Source organism: Hyperolius riggenbachi, chromosome 3 (genome assembly GCF_040937935.1).
Source record: "Hyperolius riggenbachi isolate aHypRig1 chromosome 3, aHypRig1.pri, whole genome shotgun sequence".
NCBI lineage: Eukaryota > Metazoa > Chordata > Amphibia > Anura > Hyperoliidae > Hyperolius > Hyperolius riggenbachi.
In genome coordinates, this window is record NC_090648.1 from 498662143 (window position 1) to 498686113 (window position 23971).

At 43.5% G+C, this 23971-nt stretch overlaps 1 protein-coding gene across 1 annotated transcript in view; it reads left to right on the top strand.

Moving 5' to 3' along the window:
• The window catches only part of UBLCP1 (ubiquitin like domain containing CTD phosphatase 1), a 31568-nt gene extending 11309 nt beyond the window's left edge, over positions 1-20259 (top strand). The window contains exons 5-10 of the mRNA XM_068273103.1: positions 3054-3152; positions 5134-5171; positions 10998-11096; positions 11647-11763; positions 16697-16824; positions 19768-20259. Coding sequence (XP_068129204.1) covers positions 3054-3152; positions 5134-5171; positions 10998-11096; positions 11647-11763; positions 16697-16824; positions 19768-19792 — 506 coding nt within the window. The 3' untranslated portion in view covers positions 19793-20259. The remainder of the gene's footprint in view (positions 1-3053; positions 3153-5133; positions 5172-10997; positions 11097-11646; positions 11764-16696; positions 16825-19767) is intronic.
• Positions 20260-23971: the final 3712 nt, after the last annotated feature.

Here is a 23971-nt window from a genome sequence, read left to right on the forward strand (position 1 = left end):
TTTACTGTTTGTACTGTTACTGCCCTGCTTACGCACACACTGCTTTTTCTCAGATCATATGAGAACAGCTGAGCGTTTTTTTAGATACAAAGAAGGACCTGTACTTTTTCTTTACGTATGCTCCCCTCCCCCCCCCCCCCATTCAGAATGAGCTATTCCTGGCTGTAAATTCTGTTTACACTGCATGAAGCAGAGAGCGAAACACAGGAACACACAGAGCTGCAGCTGATGAGTTATTTACACACATTTGAAGCTATATTTCTGCTTTCTATCATTCTGAACACATTTTACTCACAGTATTAGAGCCAGTGAAGATTGTGTCTGTATGCTGGATGTGCTGGACACAGTCCTCCATAGTAATGCCCACAGTGAGAACTGTTCTCGGTAAACGTAATATTTTCTTCACATAAAAAATGAAAAGATGGGGGAAAAAAGCCTTTATATTGCTATTTGCTAGTAATTACTGGAAATATATGTGGCATTTAGCATTTTAGTTAACTTTGGTAGCTGTGCTTTAAAAGGGCTTTGCGATTAAAAAAAAAGAACACAGCCAGTGTGTACAGGTGGGGTTTATGAGCTACTCTGGCAAAGTCAAGTAAACACATTTTCAGTATACATTGGAAGCTTGGTTTGTGAGCATAATTCGTTCTGGTAACATGCTTGTAATCCAAAATACTCTATCAAAGCAAAATTCCCCATAAGAATGAATGGAAACCCAGTTGATTTGTTCCACAATCAGTTATAGTAAAATAGTATAAAATAAAAATGTAACCAAGATTTTTACTATAACTATCAGAATTATTGCCATCTGTTGGCTTGCACCAACCATTATTTTTGTGTGTTAAAGGACAACTGAAGTGAGAAGAATATGAAGGCTGCCATATTTATTTCCTTTTAAACAATACCAGTTGCCTGGCAACCCTGCTGATCTATTTGGTTGCAGTTGTGTCTGAATCACACCAGAAACAAGCATGCAGCTAATCTTGTCAGATCTGACAATAATATCAGAAACACCTGATCTTCTGCATGCTTGTTCAGGGGCTATGGCTAAAAGTGTTAGAAGCAGAGGATCAGCAGGAGGGCCTGGCAACTGGTATTGCTTAAAAGGAAATAAATATGGCAGCCTCCATATTCCTCTCGCTACAGTTGTCCTTTAAGGTAGCCATACACCTGAAGATTATTGGCAGATTCGACAAAGAGACAAATTTATATCTAATCTCTCTAATCGAATCTGATTAGTCGAAGCTGCCTATACACTGCAGGCAGATTCCTGCTTGATTTCAGCATTCTGACGTCAGACGCTATGCGCCGGCAGCGTGTATGCGGCTGTTAGAATCCGGCGAGATGGACGGACACGGTGCGGAGGCCGCTACAGGACAGCTAATGTATAAATGCACACACGGGGGCCAGATTCATAAATTACGGCGGCGGGGTTTTGTTGCTTATTCCGAAATCGGCCACCGCACACACGACCAAACAACTTTGGCCCGACATCTTGCAGCATGCGCGATCGACAGGGTGACCAATTTTTGTCCCGAAATTGGGTGCTTTGTCAGTCGGGCATGCACTTGGCGGCACCGATTTTCGTCCAGTTCAATTATAATAATTGAATCGGGTGGTCGATCGGCCGCCAAGTCGTCTGATATATGGCCACCTTCAAGGAACATATCCAATGGCAGTTACTTTTGAGGATTTCATGGGAATGTGGCTTTGCACAGTCTCTACACTCAGATTACGTACAAAAAATTCCATTCCTGTAGCACCAAAGGGAGAAGAACTATCCGCTCAGTTGTGATGACGGGACGCATGTATACTTGTTTTTGCTTGTATATAAAGTCACAATGTCGCAAACATTTTTGCTTGTATATCAAAGCACTCTTAAAGGACTTACGAGCTGAATTTAATTAAAAAAAGTTAATTACCTTACTTGAATATCAGACCTCAGGGCAGACGATCAGTGCCTCCCTTCACTTTCCCAGACACTCTGATAGCTAAATCCAGTTACCATTACCGGCCTGGACCCAGCCCAGGGTCGCCTTATCTCATGGCTATTTGTTTATAGCATATTTGAAGTTAATAACTTAAGGTCCGTACACACGCCGGACTGGAGGCAACGACGGGTCCATCGTCACCTCCCGCTGGGTTGGCGTTCCAGCGACAGTCCGGCGTGTGTACAGTCTGTCGGCGGACTGATACGGCTGTTTCTGAGCGATCCGCCGGGCTGTATACACGCCGGACTGTCGCTGGAACGCCCACCCAGCGGGAGGTGACGACGGACCCGTCGTTGCCTCCAGTCCGGCGTGTGTACGGACCTTTACGCTTCAAATCTGGTATAAACAAATCCTGTAGCTAGGTAACATCCTCGCTCAGCGCTGGTATTCTGTGCTGAGGGGGCGCGGCTGGCTCGAAGTGTAGTCAGTCATGTGGTGACGCCCACATGATGTAAACAGAGTATACGGAGCGACAATGTGCCGCTCCCAGGACTAATCCTGCGCAGCCGCAGTAGCGGCTATGCGAACTGTGCAGGAGGGGGATTTTTAAAGCGGCGATTCTAATCGCCATGTGATAAGTCGACCCTGGGCTGGGTCGGGGCCGGTAATGGTAACTGTAGTGTTCTCCCCAGGCTATTGTAGCCGGGTGCTCCACCCGGCTAGGTTTGGTGAGCACCCGGCTGTCATCGGCTCACCTCCTCTTAGAATTGCACACAGAAGCACCAGCCCTGCATTCTCTCATCTTGCCCCACCCGGCTATTTTTTCATGCCACCCAGCTACAATTTCTTGCCACTGGAAAAGTTTCTGGGGAGAATACTGAACTGGATTTAGCTATCAGAGCGTCTGGGAAAGTGAAGGGAGACACTGATCGTCTGCCCTGAGGTCTGATAATCATGTAAGGTAATTAACTTTTTTTTTTATTAAATTCAGATTGTAAGGCCTTCAAACCAAGTTACTCCCAATCCAAGTTTATACTGTATATGTGTTCGAGTTGCTCTCTGTATGTATCACACTCATTCACTTACCTGTCAGTAGAATTGATCTCCCGTTGTCTGTTGTAGATCACCGGTCCTGTGCGGAAACTGGGCTGGAGCTCATGAGACCTTTTCTGCACGAGTTCCTCACATCTGCCTATGAAGACTATGATATAGTCATATGGTGTAAGTCATCCTGATAACTCTCATCTGCATTGCTTCCTGTGCCTTCATGTCTGTCTGTTCCATCAGTCTGTCTTGATTATTGTGAATTTGTTCACAAGAAGGAACTTAAAGGAATACTGTATAGAGGGAGGGGAAAAATGAGTTGAACTTACCCGGGGCTTCTAATGGTCCCCCGCAGACATCCTGTGCCCACGCAGCCACTCCCCAATGCTCCAGCCCCGCCTCCGGTTTACTTCTGGAATTTCAGACTTTAAAGTCTGAAAACCACTGCGCCTGCACAGCCATGTCCTCACTCCAGCTGACGTCACTGGGAGTGTATAATACAAGCCCAGTATGGTCTGTGCCTGCGCAGTACGCTCCTGGTGACGTCAGTGAGAGTGAGGACACAGCAACGCAGGCGCAGTGGTTTTCAGTGCACATAAGATACATTTCCTCTGCTTTCAGTGAGAGAAAGCTCTGCCTGTCTCTGACTGAGCTCTCTGCACACACTCAGGGTTAACAGATACACTGTGAGGGAATTCCCCCCCCCTCCCCTCCTTCTGCTTTCAGAATTACAGCAGACTGCTGTCAGAAAAATGTGAAAGGAATTAGATAACGGTAAACAAAGAGATAAGTATTCAAATGTATACACCAGTACTTAGCAGCACTTCCCAAACATTTCCTATCTCAATTGAAAAAAACATGTTAATCAATATTGTGTTCCTTTAGGCTATATTTCCACTAGTGCAGTGCGATTTCTTTGCAGAAAATACATAAACGAATTTGCATACGGATGCAGAATTTGCATGCGTTTGTATGCGAATTCGCATGTGTTTTCATGCATCTTTGTAGGTATGCGATGATTTTTAACCATATCAGTGCCTGTTTGCTTTTACATTGATTTCACACAAAAACTTATGCAAAATCGCATAGCAAAAACATGCGAATTTCCTATTAATTACATTACATGTGAATCACACACTAGCCTTGCGGTATGCGAATACTGATGGCTCTGCTGTGCAGATTTTTCCTGCACAGTAAAACGCTAAGTTTTCCTGACAAATGGAAACAGACCCATTGACTATTTTTGGCTATGTGATTCTGCATGCAGAAAACGCATGCAGATTCGCTCTAGTGGAAACATGCCCTAAAACTGATCGCCCACTTCCCCGACGGTTCTGACAGACTTGAGCATCACTAGACAGCTTACGGACAGGTGTACTGTACGGGGTTTAGAGTAATTTCACGGGGTACCACCACTGCTCCCAGCTGCCCCCAGCCTCTCCTGTCGCACAGGAACTTATTTCTTGTGGGTGAGATTATCCCCTTTTTGTCAGCAAATACATTGTGAAAAATGTTCCCAGAAAAAGGCTCAGACAGCATTACAAACCCCTGAGAATTTCTTCTCTGATTCACAATATCCAGAATATTAAGAAAACATTTCCTGGAGTCTGTTTGAGAACTAAGAAGTGGGGATGGTCGATGAGATGCAAATAATTTCAAGGTGAAGCAGGATTATGCAAATTTTATATGCAAATATTTGCAGCTTAAAAATGGACCAATCAAATTTTACCTCAGCAGAATTTGATTGGTTCATGTTCTAGCGGCATACATTTGCATACGACATTTGCATAATACTGCATCAACACAAAATGATTTGCATCTCATTGACCCATCCCTATTATGGAGAAGGAGGACCGGATTATGTATAAATGACGGCTGTCCCTGCTGCCGCTCAAATTCCCTGCGGCGTAAAATGCTATCCCCCCTCCGAGTCGTAGCAGCTCAGGAGGGAGATGCGGTTCAAGGTCTGGCGAATTACCGTTACATGCCCCGCGCTGTATAACATTGCTGCTATGGGGCGCGGCGCTGAGCACCGTATGCCGAAACCACCCGCTTCGGAAGGATAGGATTGTCTATGAACTGTTCACCAGATCTGTTCTACCTCTTCAGTGTGTCTCCGGTATATATTACGCACTGATTATACTTTTCTCTTCTTTAGCGGCAACCAGCATGAAATGGATTGAAGCCAAAATGAAGGTGAGCAGATCCTGGAATATAATATCCTGTTATTGTACTCAAATTATGGGAGTCCATTGATAAAACCTAGAAGTGTCTTTTACAAACCCAGTAGCATTTCAAGTGTTTCGTGTACTAATACTTAACCTCCTTGGCGATAACCCGAGCTACAGTCGGGCCAGAAAACCACAGCCACCATTCTTCCGCTCCTCCGAGTCTTTGCTCCCCCCCTGGTGAGATCGCCGTCTGTCATCATGACGAAAGCCGGCAATCTCACTATAGGGTTACAGCGTCACCCAGAGGACGGAGGGAAAACTGCAGCGCTGGACCCCATGGTGGTGAGTAAGTACATGGGCTGCTGCAGGCTCTCTTGTGGTATGATTTATTTATTTTTTCATGATTTTAGGGTCTAAAAGCACATGAAAAAATTGTACTGCTGTTAGACTGTAAAATCAGAAGGAATCATATCGCCAGGGGCGTTAAAGGGGCACTACAGCGAAAAACTGTAAAATTTAAAATATGTGCAAACATATAAAATTAAGAAGTACATTTTTTTCCAGAGTAAAATGAGCCATAAATGACTTTTCTCCTATGTTGCTGTCACTTACAGGAGGTAGTAGAAATCTGACAGGTTTTGGACTAGTCCATCTCTTTATAGGGGATTCTCAGGGATATATTTATTTTCAAAAGCACTTAGTGAATGGCAGTTGCTCTGTCCAAGTGCCAAAAAACTGGTGTAGCGAGCAGGGAGGCTGGCCAGCATCATTGTTTAAATCCTTTTTAGGGAATATCTTTATACAGAATAAAAGCCTTGCAGAGAATCCCCTATGAAGAAATGGACTAGTCCAACACCTGTCACTTCTGTCAGATTTCTACTACCTACTGTAAGTGAGAGCAACATAGGAGAAAAGTAATTTATGCCTCATTTTACTCTGGAAGAAATGTACTTCTTAATTTTATATGTTTGCACATATTTTACAGCTTTTCGCCATAGTGCCCCTTTAAAGAGTAACTGTCAGGCTGCAGAAGCTAATTTAAACCTCTATTCTCCTGTGTTAAACAGTTTAGAAGGAACCCAAAAAGGCATTACTGAAGATAAAAATCTCTCTTACCTTTGATGTGTGCTTATCAGCAAAGCTGTTAGACCCAAGCAGGACGCAAGCCGCATACCATACTGCAAAGCATTCTGGGGCCCTCCCCTCGGCTGCTAATGAGACGTTACAGGATCGAGTTTCAGCAGCTTGTAATCAGTCCAGCGCGTAGTACTGATAAATCTCCCGGCAGAGTACACTGCAGGAGTCCGCTATTGTTCCTAGCCACATGGCTTATTAATATTCACTGCACACTAGTGTTATTCAGTACGAGCTTTTCTGTGATCAGGAAGCAGGGAGGACATGACGACACATTTGGCTTCATAGGAGACAGACAAACATGGAACCTGCCATGAGCTGTCAGGAGCATCATTCTCTGCAAATACTATATAAAAATTCTGTGAAGTACAAACATGGACAGTGAAATGCATATGTAATGTAAGTACAGCCAATCTTTAGCTACTGATATATGTGTTTATTTTCTCTGAGACCCCTTACCTAACAGCTCCTCTTTAAAGGATCACTGTTATGAAAAAATGAAAACATTTAATATACATTTAAACATACACGTTATCCAGCAACACGTTATCTAAAACCTCCATTATCCGGCACCAGCGGGGGTTGGCTGATGCCGGGTAAGTTTAGTTTCCGGTTGTTTGAGAATCAATGTTAGAAATAGTCCAAAAACAGTACTATACCTTCCACTGTATACATACCATAAACTCTGTACAGGTAGTCCCCGGTTAACGAACGAGATAGGGACTGTAGGTTCGTTCTTAACCTGAATCTGTTCTTAAGTTGGAACACTGTGCCATTTCTGTGCCCCCCTGTGCCTCCAGTGTCCCCATCTGTGTCATCTCTGCCTCTTTACCTGCTTATACACGTTTAAAAGCCATTTGTTCTTTGAATTTTGAAAATTGAATTTTCTCAAAAGTCCAATTTGAAATTTGAAATTTTTTTTTCTACTTGTTCCCATGGAAACACAGAATCCATGCCTTTTGTATTAGCGGGCGTTCATAAGTCGGGGACTACCTATATTGATGTTAAAATACATCATCAAAGACAAAGGACAGACTTAACCACTAAGTTAAAGGAAGTAGTACAAATCTGACAGGTTTTAGACTAGACCATTTCTTCATTGGGGATACGCTGTGTTTTCTTTAATCTTCATAAGCTGGACAGGATGTATAGAAAGATGTTGGCCGGCCTCCCTACTTGTTTGCGTAGTATTATGGCAGATGGACTGAGTAACTGCAATTCAGTAAGTGCTTTTTACAATAGAGGAAACTCTGAGAATCCCCCATCAGGAAATGGATTTGCCCAAAACAGTCAGATTTTTATGATTTACTATAAGAGGCAGCGACATAGGGAAAAAGTATTTTGTATTGCATTTTACTCTGGAACAAATATATATATTATATGTATGTATTTTCAATTTCACAATTTTTCACAATAATGCCCCTTTAAAGAGACACTGAAGCGAAAAAAAATGATGATATTATGATTTGTATGTGTAGTACAGCTAAGAAATAAAACATTAAGATCAGATACATCAGTCTAATTGTTTCCAGTACAGGAAGAGTTAAGAAACTCCAGTTGTTATCTCTATGCAAACAAGCCATTAACTCTCCGACTAAAGGTAGCCATACACTGGTCGATTTGCCATCAGATTCGACCAACAGACAGATCCCTATCTGATCGAATCTGATCAGAGAGGGATCGTATGGCTACCTTTACTGCAAACAGATTGTGAACCGATTTCAGCCTGAAACCGTTCACAATCTGTGGTGGTGGTGGTGCTGCCGCCGCTTCCCCCCATCCCGCATACATTACCTGCTCCGCGGCGCGAGTCCCGGGTCTCCGCTCTTCTTCTCCGCTCTGGTCTCCGCCATGCTTCCCTTCTTCCTGTCTGGGGGAAGTTTAAACAGTAGAGCGCCCTCTACTGTTTAAACTTCCTGCCGGGACAGGAAGAAGGGAAGCATGCCGGAGACCAGAGCGGAGACGGAGAAGAAGAGCGGAGACCAGGGAGTCGCGCCGGCAGAGCAGGTAATGTATGCGGCTCTATCGTCGGTCGTCAGGCACTCGAACGCCGCTAGCGATGCGGTCTTTACCCGCGGGCGATCGACGGTTATTTTCCGCACGGCGCAATCGACGTGAACGGACGGAATGGATCGAAATTCGGCATGTAGCGTGAACGATTGGCAGCAGATTCGATCCCAGTGATCGAATCTGCTGTCGAAACGGCGGCAAATCGGGCCATTGTATGGCCAGCTTTAGTCTTAGTCGTGGAGAGGGCTGTTATCTGACTTTTATTATCTCAACTGTAAGTGAACTGTTTACTTTTTCTCTGCTAGAAGAGAGGTCATTAGTTCACAGACTGCTCTGAAAGACTCATTTTGAATGCTGAGTGTTGTGTAATCTGCAAATATTATAGAATGATGCAATGTTACAAAAAACAGTATATACCTGAAAATAAAAATATGAGAATATTTTCTTTGCTGCTAATCTTCTAGTAATTATTCATAGTACACAACCAATTCACTGTATCATATTTTTTTTTCGCTTCAGTGTCTCTTTAAATGGCTTTATTAAAAGTTTTTAAAATGGTGCTCCAGAAAGATAATCTACTTGAATTTAACCCAGTTAAAGTGGATCCGAGATGAACTTTTACTCATTGCATAATTGTGTTCCTTTCCTATTGTTTATAGGGCATTCCTCAAGCCAAATACGTTTTTGTTTTAATACTCTAATTGCCTATAAACTGAAGAAGCCACGCCCACAGGTGTTTAGAGAGCCTTGGCAGAAGCAAGGGCTCATGGGAGCTCAGCCTGGGCAGGAGGAGGGGGATGTATTACTAGCCAGAAATTTCAGAGGAGGAGGGGGGATTCGTTTTTTTTCAGAGGCTGAGTGCTGTGTGTAATGTTTACAAACAACATGGCTGCTGTCATTGTATCACAGGAAGAAATAATCATATTCTATTGAAGCTAAACTTTAGATTAGATATATAGACAAGTTACTTGTTCTAGTTGGTTTTTCATCTCGGATCCGCTTTAAAGTCATTGGGAGTCATTTATAAAAAAAAAAAAAAAAAAAGCCAGATACTTACCTAAGGAGAGGGAAGGCTCGGGTCCTATAGAGCCTTCCCTCTCCTCTCCCGGTGCCCTCGGTGCTGCGCTGGCTCCCCCGTTCCAATCCCCCGCCGCAGAAGACTTTAGAAGTTTTCAGGAGCCGAGTCCTCCTGAAGACAGGTGGCTCCATATTGCGGAGGCGGGAGTGCATGAGAGGCCGCTCGCTCCTGCGCAGTATGGAGCAGCCTGCCTAAGGAGAGGGAAGGCTCTGGGTCCTATAGAGCACAGGGCTGTGGAGTCAGTACAGAAATCATCCGACTCCTCAGTTTATGAAACCTCCAGGTACCCAAAATAGCTCCGACTCCTCGACTCCTTAGTCCAGTGGTCCTCAAACGAAGGCCCGCGGACCAAATGTGGCAGCCTGAGGTTTTTTTTTACCGCCCCCCCACACAGAAAATGTATTACTTATAGATGCGGTCAGCTACATCTTTAAATATTGGTGGTCTGCATATAGAATAGCAGTGCTGGCACCGCCCATCCACATGGAAGCCAGAAAGCAGTGATTCGCTGGTTTCCAATCACATTCCACATCAGGTGACACTGCTGTCCAATTGGACTGCAGGTTGTCACCTGGGTATGCTTCACTGTCTGGCCCGCAAAGACTTCTACATAATTTTATGTATACTCCGGCCCCCCAGCAGTCTGAAGTATGTTGACCTCGACCCAAAACGTTTGGGGACCCCTGCATTAGTCTAATACTTTCCAGGGCTGTGGACTTGGTACAAAAAGGTGAGGTTAAATTTTACAATGGGCAAACACTGATCATTTGTAAATGAATATTGTAAAGGTCATTTTGTTAATTAAAGTGTAGAGAAACCGAGAGCCCAATATAGTGTAGTATGTTAAGCATAAATGAAGTAAAGGTTATCGTGAGAAAATTATACTCACAAACATGGGTTACCACAAAGGCAACCACTGTATAGGCAGGTGAGGAGATTAGACCTGTCCTCACTCAGGGATAAGAAGTCGCTCTCTGTAGATGCGAAAGGGGGTAGATCACCCCTCCACCAGGGGTGGACACGGTATAGCAGTAGGAGAACAGAGGCGCCAGCAGGATAAAAATGGATAAAAACTTTAAAATTTGCTGGGAGGAAGTGGTGGACTTACCTCCATAAAGCAGACACGAAAGACTGTCTGAATAGTAGTCACATTTATTACTTAGTACCCCAAAACAGTGCAACGCGTTTCGCAGGCCCAGCCCGCTTCATCAGGCAATAAAAATGGGGACAAGACAGAATTTCAGCAATAGCAGGTGTAGCGCCTCTGAGGCGCTACACCTGCTATTGCTGAAATTCTGTCTTGTCCCCATTTTTATTGCCTGATGAAGCGGGCTGGGCCTGCGAAACGCGTTGCACTGTTTTGGGGTACTAAGTAATAAATGTGACTACTATTCAGACAGTCTTTCGTGTCTGCTTTATGGAGGTAAGTCCACCACTTCCTCCCAGCAAATTTTAAAGTTTTTATCCACTTTTATCCTGCTGGCGCCTCTGTTCTCCTACTGCTATTTTGTTAATTACTATAAAGTTCCAATTTAAGGGTTACTCTAGGCCTGACACCCAAACGATTATTATTCCTCTTTTCCTTTCTGAGCGGCTTGTGTCCTATTATAATCTTCTCTTTTTCTGCAGGAACTGGGAGTCAGCACAAACGCCAATTATAAGATCACTTTCATGCTGGACAGCGCAGCCATGATCACAGTGCACACGCCCAGAAGAGGCCTCATAGACGTAAGTCCTCCCTTCTCTTCCTAATTAATGACCTCTAACAGTTTAGGTGCAAGTAGGGATAAGCAATGCAATGCCAATAATTGCAAGTCCATGCAAATGTATGCAGCTTGGATTTCAATTACCGCGCCACACTCCATCTGCTGCTGCCCACTCACTTTGCCATTGCTATGACAGCAGAACTCCATAAACCGGTCAGGAGCTGATTTCATTGCCTCCTTAGCCTGTGGTCACTGTGAACCAATGTGATTGGCTCACAATGATCACAGGGTCATGGCTCACAGAGTTCTGCTGTCGTAGGGATGGCAGAGCGAGTGGGTTGCAGCGGCAGTAGAGCGGCACAATCAGCAATAGTGGCAGGAGCATGTGGCGCAGTAATTGAACTCTACGCCCTGGCAGGAATGACAGGTCCCAAAGAGGACATAAATTTCAATTGGCCTCGTCTGGAAGTGATTAAATAGCTTGCAGTTTGCTTTATAGAGACTGAAATAGAATAAATAAAATCAGAAACTGAAAACGTTTTTTGTTACCAGAAATTTTCTCATTTTTATAGGTAAAGCCTCTCGGCGTAGTTTGGGGCAAATATCCTGAGTTCTACAGTAAAAAAAACACTATAATGTTTGACGATATAGGCAGAAATTTCCTGATGAACCCTCAGAATGGCTTAAAGGTAAGTGATCTGACACATGGCAGTCCACCCTGTGGCTTCTTATGTAATGGGTGAGGATGGTCAGTAGGATGCTAGTTTTATGCAAATGTATTTATCTTGTAAATGGACCAGTCAAATGCGGCAGCTGGATTTGATTAAATAGCTTTATTAACATTTGCTGACGCACATCATTAAGAAGGATAACATGTCCCTGATTGTAGGCCATCCATACACACTATCTCCCCAACTGGGGCTCTTACTAGTGGGACTAGAACAGTTCCAAGAACACATCATTGCATTACCCACGTAATTCACCCATTGGAACAGAGCCCATATCCCAACATTCACTCAGCTACAGAACTGATAAATTTCAACCTATCCATGGAATCTCTGTTTCTCAAACATCATTGCCCTGGAAGATCCTCCGACAATCTAAAGGTTGGCTGGGATACACTAATTCCCCAACTTTATCAGACCTTCTAATTCCACAATGATATGACTCTACCCAAAACAAATGATTAAGGCACAAACCATAAACCTAAATCCTTGCTAATAATCCCTCCCACTCAACCTTCTTCCTTTCTGGTTAAAGGAGATCTGTAGAGAGAGGTGTATGGAGGCTGCCGTATTTATTTATATTTAAGCAATACCAGTTCCCTGGCTCTCCTGCTGATCCTCTGCTTCTAATACTTCTAGCCATAGACCCTGAACAAGCATGCAGCAGATCAGGTGTTTCTGACATTTTTGACAGATATGATTAGACTAGCTGCATGCTTGTTTCTGGTGTGATTCTGACCTTACGGCAGGCAAATAGATCAGCAGGGCTGCCAGGCAACTGGTTTCGCTTAAAAGGAAATAATATGGCAGCCTCCGTATACCTCTCACTACAGTTCTCCTTTAAAGGATACCCGAGGTGACATGTGACATGATGAGATAGATGTGTATGTACAGTGCCTAACACACAAATAACTATGCTGCGTTCCTTTTTTTTTTTCTTTCTCTTTGCCTGAAAAAGTTAAACATCAGGTATGCAAGGAACAGTTTCTATCTGGTTTGGGACTGGGTCTGACTATAGGATAACCGTCACTGATAAGTAATTACAGCCATAAAACACTTTCCTGTCAGTAAATGGCTACTGAAAGCAGGAAAAAGAATAATGCATAGATTTGAGCTCTGGAATACTTCAATGAACGTTTCATTGAGCAGAGACAATGAAACAGTAAAAACTAGATTTAAATATAAAATAAAACTGTGGGGTATCTAAAAAAAGACTAAAGATAGATACAATTGTTTTTCTCATCACTTTATTTTCACCTCAGATGTCCTTTAAGTAGGTCCAAATAACCAGCTGCCTGTTCATGTCACCAAAATGCAGAAGACTTGACCCAGAGCAGCTCTGCTCTGACAATCAAATTCACACCAACTAATATTCCATCCAGTATTTTTACTCCCATAAGTAATGTGGCATTGAACTTCTTGGTCACCGATACTTGGTTACGTACTTCCTTTTAAAGAAAATCTGTAACGAAAAAAACCTCCCCTGGGGGGGTACACACCTCAGTAGGGGGAAGGCTGCGGATCCTGTTGAGGCTTCCCCCGTCCTCCTCGGTCCCACGGTGGCGGCGAAAATCCTCCCGGAGCGGCGGCGATGTAAATATTTACCTCCATAGCTCCAGCGCAGGCGCAGTATCCGCTCTCTGCACGGAGATAGGCGAAAATAGCCGATCTTGGTCGGGACGCTCTACTGCGCAGGTGCAAGTCTGAGCGGACCCGACGGAGATCGGCTATTTTTACCGATCTCCGTGGGAAGAACCGCAACAAATAAATATTGCACGCCGCAACAAATTGTCGCCTGTGCGTTCCGGGGGCTGCAGCGAGACAGGGGAAGCCTCGATAGGGTCCAGAGGCTTCCCCCTACTGAGGTAAGTACCCCCCATGGGAACCTTTTTTTCAGTACAGGTTTTCTTTAAGTAATATCTGTTATGTTGAAAAAGGATAATACATTTTGGACCTATAGAGTATTCTTTTGATTAACCTCCCTGGTGGTAAGCCCGTGCTAAGCACGGTGTAAGCCGCGCAGGAGGATTTCTCAGGCCCTGCTGGGCCGATTCGCATAATTTTTTGCACTTTGCTAGCTGCGTGTGCATTCCGATCGCTGCGCCCCCCCAGACCCCGTGCGCTGCCTGGCCAACCAGTGCCAGGCAGCGCTGAGGGGTGGATCGGGACTCCCTTTGACGTCATGCCGTCGTTGACGTCATCCTGCCCCATCGCCGGAGGCGATCGAAGCGGGCGGGGGGATGCCGCTGCAAAAATTTAAAAAAACTGCTGCGCTGCCCCCTGGCGGTGTTTAATAGACCGCCAGGAGGGTTAAAGACCCAATACAGGTAGTCCTCGATTAACGAACAAGATAGACTGCCCGCTCGTTCTTAACATGAATCTGTCCTTAAGTCGGTACAGCCACCTTTGCCCCATTTAAAATGCAGAGTTATTGCAGCGGAAGGTAAATAGAGGACATCAAACCTGATCCTCGGCGGTAGAAGGTCCCCTCGTGGTGCCCGGAAGCTGCGCAGCCCGTCCTCTCGCTCCGTCCACTATTCCCCGGCGGCTTCTGGCTTCACATGCGGCGCATAATGACGCAATCAGGAAGAGCCCCCTATCCTTGGGTATTTCTTTGTTTCCGCATCCATACGCCACGGTCGTCTAAAGGCGTTTTTAATACAAAACTACTTCAGCCTGCTGGGGATGTCTATAGGCGTTTTTTTTTTTTTTTTGTTCCCTGTATACCTGGGCCACGAATGTCTATAAGGCGTTTATTACAAAGTCTTCGCTCTGTGTCAACTTTCTACTTGACTTGAAATTTGCAAATAATTCTAAGAGGAAAGATTTTACATTTGGGCAAACACTGACTAAACAATCTATAAATGAATGTTGTAAAAAATAAGAAACTTTATTCATTATGTGATTTTCACTACAGCATCTCTTAAAATGTTGAAATATTTGGGACAGATAGGCAAATAAAATTTGTGGGTTTAACCTCCTTAGTGGTAACCCTGAGTCAGGCTTGGGACGGAAATCCGCAGCTCAGAGTGGATCCATAGGAGGTGAGTAATGTGCAGGGCTGCCGCAGATCTGCCTAGCGCTATGATTTTTTTAGCTAGCCATGCACCTGACAATTATGGTGGAATCGACAGAGACAAATTTATCTCTAATCAAATCTGATTAGAGATAAATTTGTCTCTTGTCGAAGCTACACATACACTACAGGCCGATTCCCGTCTGATTTCAGCATGAAATTGTCAGGGAATCGGGTGAGCCCGCCACGTCCGCACTGCCGCTCTTTCCCAATGTATAAATATCATCCAATTTCAGGGCAATTTTTGTCCAGAAATTGGCCGCTTTGTCGGTCGGGCATGCACTTGGCTGCAACAATTTTCGTTCAATTCATATAATCAAATTGGATGGTCGATTGGCCGCCAAGTAGCCTGATGTATAGCCACCTTAAGGGTCTCAAAGCGTGTGAAAAAAGTGCACCACTTTCAGACACTAAAATCCAGAAATAATCATGCCGCCAGGGAAGTTACCATATATACTTGCATATAAGCCGACTCCCCCCCAACTTTTACCTAAAAAACCAGGGAAAAATGATTGACCCCCCCCCCCCCCATATAAGCCGGGGGTAGGAAATGCTGGATTGGTGCAGGCCGCGTGATCCCCCCCAGTGTGTCCTAGTATAGCTAGTATAGTGCCTAGTATAGCTAGTATAGTGCCCAGTCTGGTTAGGTAGTGCCCAGTATAGCTAGTATAGTGCCCCAGTATTGATAGGTAGTGCCCCAGTAGAGCTAGTATAGTGCACAGTATAGCTAGTATAGTGCCCAGTATAGCTAGTATAGTGCCCAGTATAGCCAGTATAGTGCCCAGTATAGCCAGTATAGTGCCCAGTATAGCCAGTATAGTGCCCAGTATAGCCAGTATAGTGGCCAGTATAGCAAGTAAAGCGCCCAATATAGCAAGTAAAGCGCCCAGTATAGCCAGTATAGTGATCCCCCACCCCCGCCGATATACATCGCCGTTACCAGGGGAACCGCTCTCTCCTGCCTCGTCACAGCAGCAGCACCGGGCACGCTGCTGTGATACACATTATACGCATGATGGAGAGCAGAGCGAGAGGGGCACCCGGATTAGAGGAAGCGGCCAGCCGGCTGAACAGGTAATAGCAGCGGTGGCCACGGAGCGGGGGGGGGGGGGGGGGGGTTGCGGCCGCGGACCACCACCCAAGACTCGCATACAAGCCGGCCCCCCAACTTCAAAAATTCGGCTTGTATGCGAGTATATACGGTAATTTACAGTAGCATTTTTTTTATTTTAAAACTTTAATGGCTAAAAACTAAGTAATAATGATTGTGGGGGAAAAAAATTGTATTCCCTTTAAAATGCATAGGAAATAAAATAACTCTTAGCAAAAAGTACCATTTTGGTATGAGAAGTAGTGTTAAAGTTATTGCTGAATGAATGGGAGGAGTGGGAAATGTGAAAATTGCTGTGGCTTTTAAAGTGAAGCCGAGGAGGGGGTGATGTATAGGCTGCCATATTTATTTCCTTTTAAACAATGCCAGTTGCCTGGCAGCCCTGCTGATCTTCTGCCATCAGTAGTGTCACAACCCTGAAACAAGCATGCAGCTAATCTAGTCAGACTTCAGTCAGAACACCTGATCTGCCTGCTTGTTCAGGGCCTATGGTTAAGGGTATTAGAGGAAGCAGGGCAGCCAGGCAATCTGTATTGTTTAAATGGAAATAACTATGGCAGTCTCCAAATCCCTCTCACCTCTACTTCCTGTTATGAGGGAATAACCTGTGCTTGGGAAAGTGGTTAATTGTGACATTTTCTTCTGATTGTATATTTTGTGAATTTTTTGCGTTTTTATTGATTTAAAAAAATATTTCTTGTTGTAAACAGATTAGACCTTTCATGAAAGCGCATTTAAATCGGGATAAGGATAAAGAACTTTTGAAGCTCTCACAGTACCTTAAAGAAATTGGTAAATTAGATGATTTGTCAGACCTTAATCATAAACACTGGGAAAGGTCAGTATTAAAGCAAACCTGTATTAATAATGTGCTTAGTATGTTGCATGTGTGCTCTACGAATATGGATACGTGATACACATTTTCTGGTCTGTAGGTTTTCTAATTCACGCTTTAAAGATTTTAATGGGGACCATGAGCACAGGAAATCGGTCCCCTGGAGTCCACGTCTTCTGTGTCTGTTGGTACATCTGAAGACATTTGCCCCGCCTCCAAATATCACCGGTCTAGTTGCTGATTTGTTCCCTCTCAGGGCCCAGGAGAGGTGGGAACAAGATTTAAAGAGAAACTCCAACCTAGAATTGAACTTTATTCCAATCAGTAGCTGATACCCCCTTTTACATGAGAAATATGATTTTCACAAACAGACCATCAGGGGGTGCTGTATGACTGATTTTGTGCTGAAACGCCTCCCACAAGAAGCTCTGAGTACCGCGGTACTCTGGGCAAACTGCCACAATGTAACAATGTTCACAGACAGGAAATGGCTGTTTACAGCTGTCTCTAACAGCCAAAACAGCTAGCAGCAGCTACATAACCTGCCCACAGTAACAATTTCACCATGTAATAAATGTCAGAATGTAAATCTGGGAGAGGAAGGATTTTACAATGAGCAAACACTGACTAAATCATTTATACATAATTATGGTAAAAAAATGAAGCACTTTTTTTACTACATTATTTTCACTGGAATTCCTCTTTAAGGGAGGGGGGCGGGAGGCTAGCAGGACGTTCTGGAGTCTCTCCCTAAGATCCCCTAAATGCCATTGCATGAGTGAATTCAGATTATTATACCACAAAGACCGTACTATACCCATAAATTATATTTTACAAAGTTAAAATGATCTAAGCACTGGGTTTAAAGTGGACCCGAACTTGGAACTTCCTCTCTGCTCTAAAAGATAAACAGCGAATAACCTAACCATTTCACCTCAAATGGTTTTTAAAAATAATGAAAATGTATTTCATTTTTCTATGGGAAGGTGTATATATAGGGTATTTGGATGTGGATTTACTTTTTGGCCACAAGATGGAGATACAGAGTTAGTGTGTTCTAAAAATAGAAACAGAACCAAGTGTTTGTATTTGTTTATATTTGTGTAAATACAGGGACAGTAGATACTCCTGCTGGGGGAGCAAAAAAGGCAAAAAGGTGTTAAAGAAAAACATTTCTTTGTTACAGCTGATACAAATGCTGCAATAAATCTGTAGTATGTCGACTTCCTGCTTTCAGGGAAACAGACATACGTTTAACATCCTGTGTTTTACTCATTAGCTGCTCCGCCGTGGCAGGCAGCTGACACAGCTGAGATATTAAATTAAGACTTGTGATTAGTCACAGATGTGGGGGAATTAGACAGACTAAACTCTCTACATACCGGGTGCATTTCTCCATGTTTTCCTTCTGCGCTGTGCAAGAGTTCAGGTCCACTTAAAAAAAACAAACGCAAACCTCCCCATAAGAAAGGTTTGTAATGTTGTGTGCCAATGGGGTTTTGGGCGACAAAGCAGATAAACTATTGTGGCGCCCTATTAAACACGGCCCCACAATAGTTGTCAATGTAGCCATTTATAGCCACCGTTTTCTGTTTGTAGCTGCTAATCATGGCTTTTAAAATGCCATGATGCATGCTGGGAGATGTAGTCCGCGAGTACAGCGCAAGGCGTTCTGCGCAATGCAGCCACGCTTGTTCATGGACAGGCAGAGAGGCGTGAACTCCCACAGGGTCCTGGCATCCAGCAGTGGTCTGGAGGAGAAGGCGGAAAGCTTTTGGAGGATCCAGAGGCTTCTCTCTACCGAGGCAAGTATCTGACTCTTGTGTTTCCTAATGTCACAGGTTTGCTTTAAAGTGGGATAAAATTCTGGCAAAACATTCAATAAAAATGTTTTCCTACTTTTTATTTTTAATATGTTTATTACAGTGATCATATTTGCGTTTGTGCTCAAGTTTTATGGTCTATCTACAAATTACGAATTCCCAAAGTACAGTTTATCTGCTCCGGAAGCTGCCATTGCATTTTACTGCATAGCTATTATATTTATATATTATAATGTATCCAGCGATCATTTCTCAGCTCTCTCTGGTTCTGCAATGTACGCAGCCAGTTTCAGCACCTGCTTCTGGCTGTATACCCTGTTTCCCCGAAAATAAGACATATTAATTTTCTCCTACAAAAGATGCGCTAGAGCTTATTTTCGAGGAGGTCTTATATTTCGTGGGAGTAGCAAGATGCCCCTTGTGTATAGCCAGCCCCCCTGCCTCTTTATCTCCTGCCGGCCCCCTCCTCCAGACAGTCGGCTCCCCCTGCTCCACTGCCTGGAGGCATAATTCACACTGCAGATCAGCAGTGAAGGCAGCTAGAGTTTCACTGTAACGGTGCCGCCATATACTGGAAGTGACATCTCTGTTTACTTCTTGCATACGGCGGCACTGTCACTGTGCAATTTAAGCTGCCTTCACTGCAGGTTACCACTGATCTGCGATGTGAATTATGTCTCTAGGCAGTGGAGCACAGGGATCTGACTTTCTGGAGGAGGGTCCTGGCAGGAGGTGAAGTCGGGGAAAGGGGGCGGGGGACTTTCACTGGGCTTATTTTAGGGGGAGGGCTTATATTTCGAGCATGCTCAAAATATATGCTAGGGCTTACTTTCAGGGGAGGTCCTACTTTCAGGGAAATACGATACTAATTGTAGCAACAAAGGAATAAAAACAAAAGATAATGTCACCTCTTCGGATGCGGCCAGAAGCTTTCCACTGATGGGCAAAGTGCTGTATTTAACTGTTTGAATGCTGTTTTGCTACATTTTTTTGTGGTAGTAGATTTTATCTTGTAAATAATCTTTTACAACAAGAGGAAATGTTGAGTTTCATAGCACTTTAAAAAGAGTTTACCTTTATTCAACAGCATTATATCAATCAGTTTGTTTTTGTTTTTTCACAGATATCTAGCAAAGAAACAAGGTTAATAGTGAACGGTCTGATCTAAAGGATACACTATACCAGTGTATATTAGCTTTTTTTTCATAATTAGGGAAGCTTGGACGATCAGAAGAGTCGATCAACTCAAGATGAAGATACTGATTTTTTTTGTTTGTTTTTCCCTGTCCTAACCACTAGCCGCCTTCTGCTATTATTTACCTGCGGCACAAGTTTCCCAACACTGTGCAGTGGTTTTTCATGTACTATCCACTCTCTGTTTTGATAATATTTTTTTTATTTATATTTTTATACATTACAGGACTCTGAATGATTTTTGTTTTGTCCATCTTTATTTTTTTCTCTATTTCCATTGTTAAGTTGTCTTTGAGATGTAGGTGAGTTTAACATTTTTTAGTTAAGAGTGGACAAGACCAGATGTTAAAAGGAAGTTAAGAGAAAGAAAAAATATATCCTGTAAATGTCAATGAAATTAAAGATATGGCCTTAAAGAGAATCTGTACTCTAAAATTCTTACAATCAAAAGCATACCATTCTATTCATTATGTTCTCCTGGGCCCCTCTGTGCTGTTTCTGCCACTCCCTGCTGAGATCCTGGCTTGTAATTGCCAGTTTTAGGCAGTGTTTACAAACAAAAGACATGGCTGTTACCAGCTTGTGATAGGCTCAGAGGAGCTCACTCTGTGACGCATACAAAGCTGCAGGGGGAGTGGAGAGGGCGTGTGTAGCTTCTATCCTATCACAAGCAGAGCAGCACATTCCAGCCTGAGTGCCTGAGCCCGACAAAGACAAGAGAGAAGATTAGATTATATAACAGAGATAATACAGCCACTGTGCAACTAGGAAAGGCTGCAGTAAGACAGACCACATTAGAACAGGTATAGGAACTTATAGAATAGAAGAAATAAGGCTGAACATTTTGTTACAGAGTCTCTTTAATGATGATCTTGCTGTTTGATGAAAAAGCCGTGTGATCTAACTTGAAGTTAAATTCTTGGAAGCATTCATGTACTTTCAGTTAAAACAATCTTGTGTCAAAAATGTGTTTTAAATAAGTCAAATACAATGAACCTGAGGGCCGAAAAAGGCCACAAAGGCCTTGGTCTTGGGCGGGGAAAAAGAAGAGCTGCAGGACTTGGAGAGAGATAAGAGACTGCATGTTAAAGTAAATCAGCTCTCCTGGTTTAAAGCCGCCCTGCTTTGCTGTACACACAGCCTGAATTCCCGAGCTCGGTACATCTTCTTTACTTACTGGTGTACAAAGACTGAGACAGTCTCAGCATGCTCTGCTGCATCCGCTGTGTCCTGAAGGTCCCTGGGACAAAGAAGCTTCAGTGATTAGTGCCACTGTGCCAAGAATTGTAGAAAGCAGAAGTCTTGAATAAGTGCACATTCACAGGAATGTGAAATTGTACTAGGGATATCATTTAAATGTTGCAATAACCGGGACAAATGGGCAAATAAAATCTGTGTATTTTATCCTATAATAATGGCCGAAAACTGGGAAATAATTCATTTTTTTTCTTTTTATTCCCATTAAAATGCATTTAGAATAAAATAATTCTTAGCCTAATGTACAACCTAAAGAAAGCCTAATTTGGTAGCAGAAAAAACAAGGTCTACATAATTTAGTTGTGATAAGTAGTGATAGTCATTGGGGAATAAAAGGGAGGAGGGCTGAAATGTGAAAATTCCTCTCATCCGTAAGGTGAAAACAGCCCGTGGGCTGAAGTGGTTAAAGTAACAGAGACATACAGCGTTCTACACCATGCACTAGAAAGGTTCTTGGTTTTTTTTTTTCTTTTTTATTAATATACAAAAATAATAGAACATTCTGCGTTTGACAGTTTTAATTTGTAAAAACAATATAAGGAATACAAATGGCAATAATATCTAACAAACAAAACTAACAGCCACACATCAGACCTCTGCTGAGAAAGCCCAGAGAGGCCTGAAGGTTCTTGTCCAGATATAAATCTTAAAGTAATACTAAAGTGAACCTAAAAAAAAAAAGATGCTCATCTATGTATTGGGAAGGCTCTGGATCCTATAGAGCAGGGGTCCCCAAACTTTTTCGGTCAAGGGCCAAGTCAACATACTTCAGACTGCTGAGGGGCCAGAACATATATAAAATGTTGAAAAGGAGAACTCCCAGCAGCAGCCATTCAGTCATGCGGCGCCCGAAGAACGTCTTTGTGCACCAGACAGTAAAGCATACACAGGTGGCAGCCTGCCGTCCAATTGGACAGCAGTGTCACCTGATGCAGAATTGGATTGGAAGCCAGCGAATGACTGCTTACTGGCTTCTACAGTATGTGGATGGGTGCTATTCTATATGCTGGCCGACGATTTTTTAAAGGTGCAGTGGGCCACATCTATAAGTTATACATTTGTGGGCCAGTAAAAAAGCCTCGGGGGGGGGGGCGCGTTCGGCCTACGGGCCGTAGTTTGAGGACCACTGCTATAGAGCCTTCACGATCCTCTCCGTGTCCTCGGGCCCACCCCTGTCCCCTTGTGAAAGTTATTTGACCAACTGGTCAAATATGCCTTCAAGAGTCCTTGTGAAGGCTTCGTTCCCGATAACTTCCATAGATGTCGGGATCTGCCTGTCTTCTGAAGCGTTTCTGGGCACAACTGCATACAAAGCCTTTCCGAGGACTCCCAAAGCGTGGATTGGACGGAGAGGGGAGCGGGAATGCTTCATGGGATCCAGACCCTTACCTCTAAATAGGTGAGTATCTAACTTTTTTTTAAGCCACCACTATCACGAAAAATCGTAAAATTTAAAATACATGTAAATACAAACAAATAAGAAGTATGTTTCTTTCAGAGTAAAATGAACCAATACATCACTTTTCTCCTATGTTGCTATCACAGTAGGTAGTAGAAATCTGACAGAACTGTTTTGGACTAGTCCATCTTCTCATGGGGGATTTCTTTATTTTCAAAAGCACTTAGTGAATGGCAGTTGATCCGTCCAACTGCCCAAAAGCGTGAAGCAAGCAGGGAGGCTGGCCAGCATCTTTGTATAAATGCTTTTCATGAAGTGCCTTTGTAAAGAATAAAGGCTATGCTGAGAATCCCTCATGAAGAGATGGACTAGTCCCAAACCTGTCAGTTCTGACAGCAACATCGGAGAAAAGTAATTTATGGCTCATTTTACTCTGGAAGAAACACACTTCTTATTTGTATGCAGGGCCGGATTTACAACTCAGAGGCCTATAGGCACAGGCCTTCTCGTGCCCTAAACTCCGCCCCTGAGCACAGACCACACCCCCAAGTAAAAATATTCTGAACTCTAATCCCTACCTTATGTTACTGTCCTTACAATCTTACACTCTATCATCTTTAGTGACATGAGACAAGGATTAGGGTGTAAGTGCCTGAGGTTAGTGATATGAAGCAGGGATTTATTAGACTGTGAGCTCCTCAGGTCATTGATTTGGTGGGGGGCGCTCACCCACATAAGGCGCCTGTAGGCAGGTGCCTTATGGAAAATCCGGCCCGGTTTGTATATGTTTACATGTATTTTACATTTTCTTGCGGTATTGGTCCTTTAAAGGCTCACTTTATATTTGCTTCAACGTTACAAAGTGTTATAGTTGTCACGTGATCAAAATGTGACAATCCTGAAGCTTACAAAGCATAAATAGATGTAAAAATGGATTAATAAATAGAGGTTTAGCCCTTTCCTTGCAGTGAATAAATTACAAGGTAACAATATGAGAAGTCTCTGAAGGGGGCTGCACCCGTCAGCTGGAGACTAGTTCCAGGGCATTGAGACCTACCACTTGTTATGCCAATTGATATGCCAAGTGTATGCAGATTGGAAATAGGACAATCAAATTCACATTCATAAATTTTGTGCAGTATTGTTACAATAGTTGTACAAACAGTTTTGTTAGTGCATCACCCCTACGTGTTTACCCGAGGAGGAAGAGCTTGTATACTACAGGAAGTAGCTGCAAGACCTCATCTCTGGTAACAGGAAATAGCAAGAGGTCTTAACTGTTGCCCTTTAAAAAAAAACAAAAAAAACTGCAACTTACCTGGGGCTTCTATCGGCCCCCTGCAGCTGGAATGTCCCGCGCCGTCCTCTTCCGCTGCGCCGTTCCCTGCTGCCAGCACCGGTGTAATTATGCGTCTAAATAAACAAATAGAAGTGTGGCTGTGCACGTCAGCGGGAGCTTACTGCGCAGGTGCAGTAT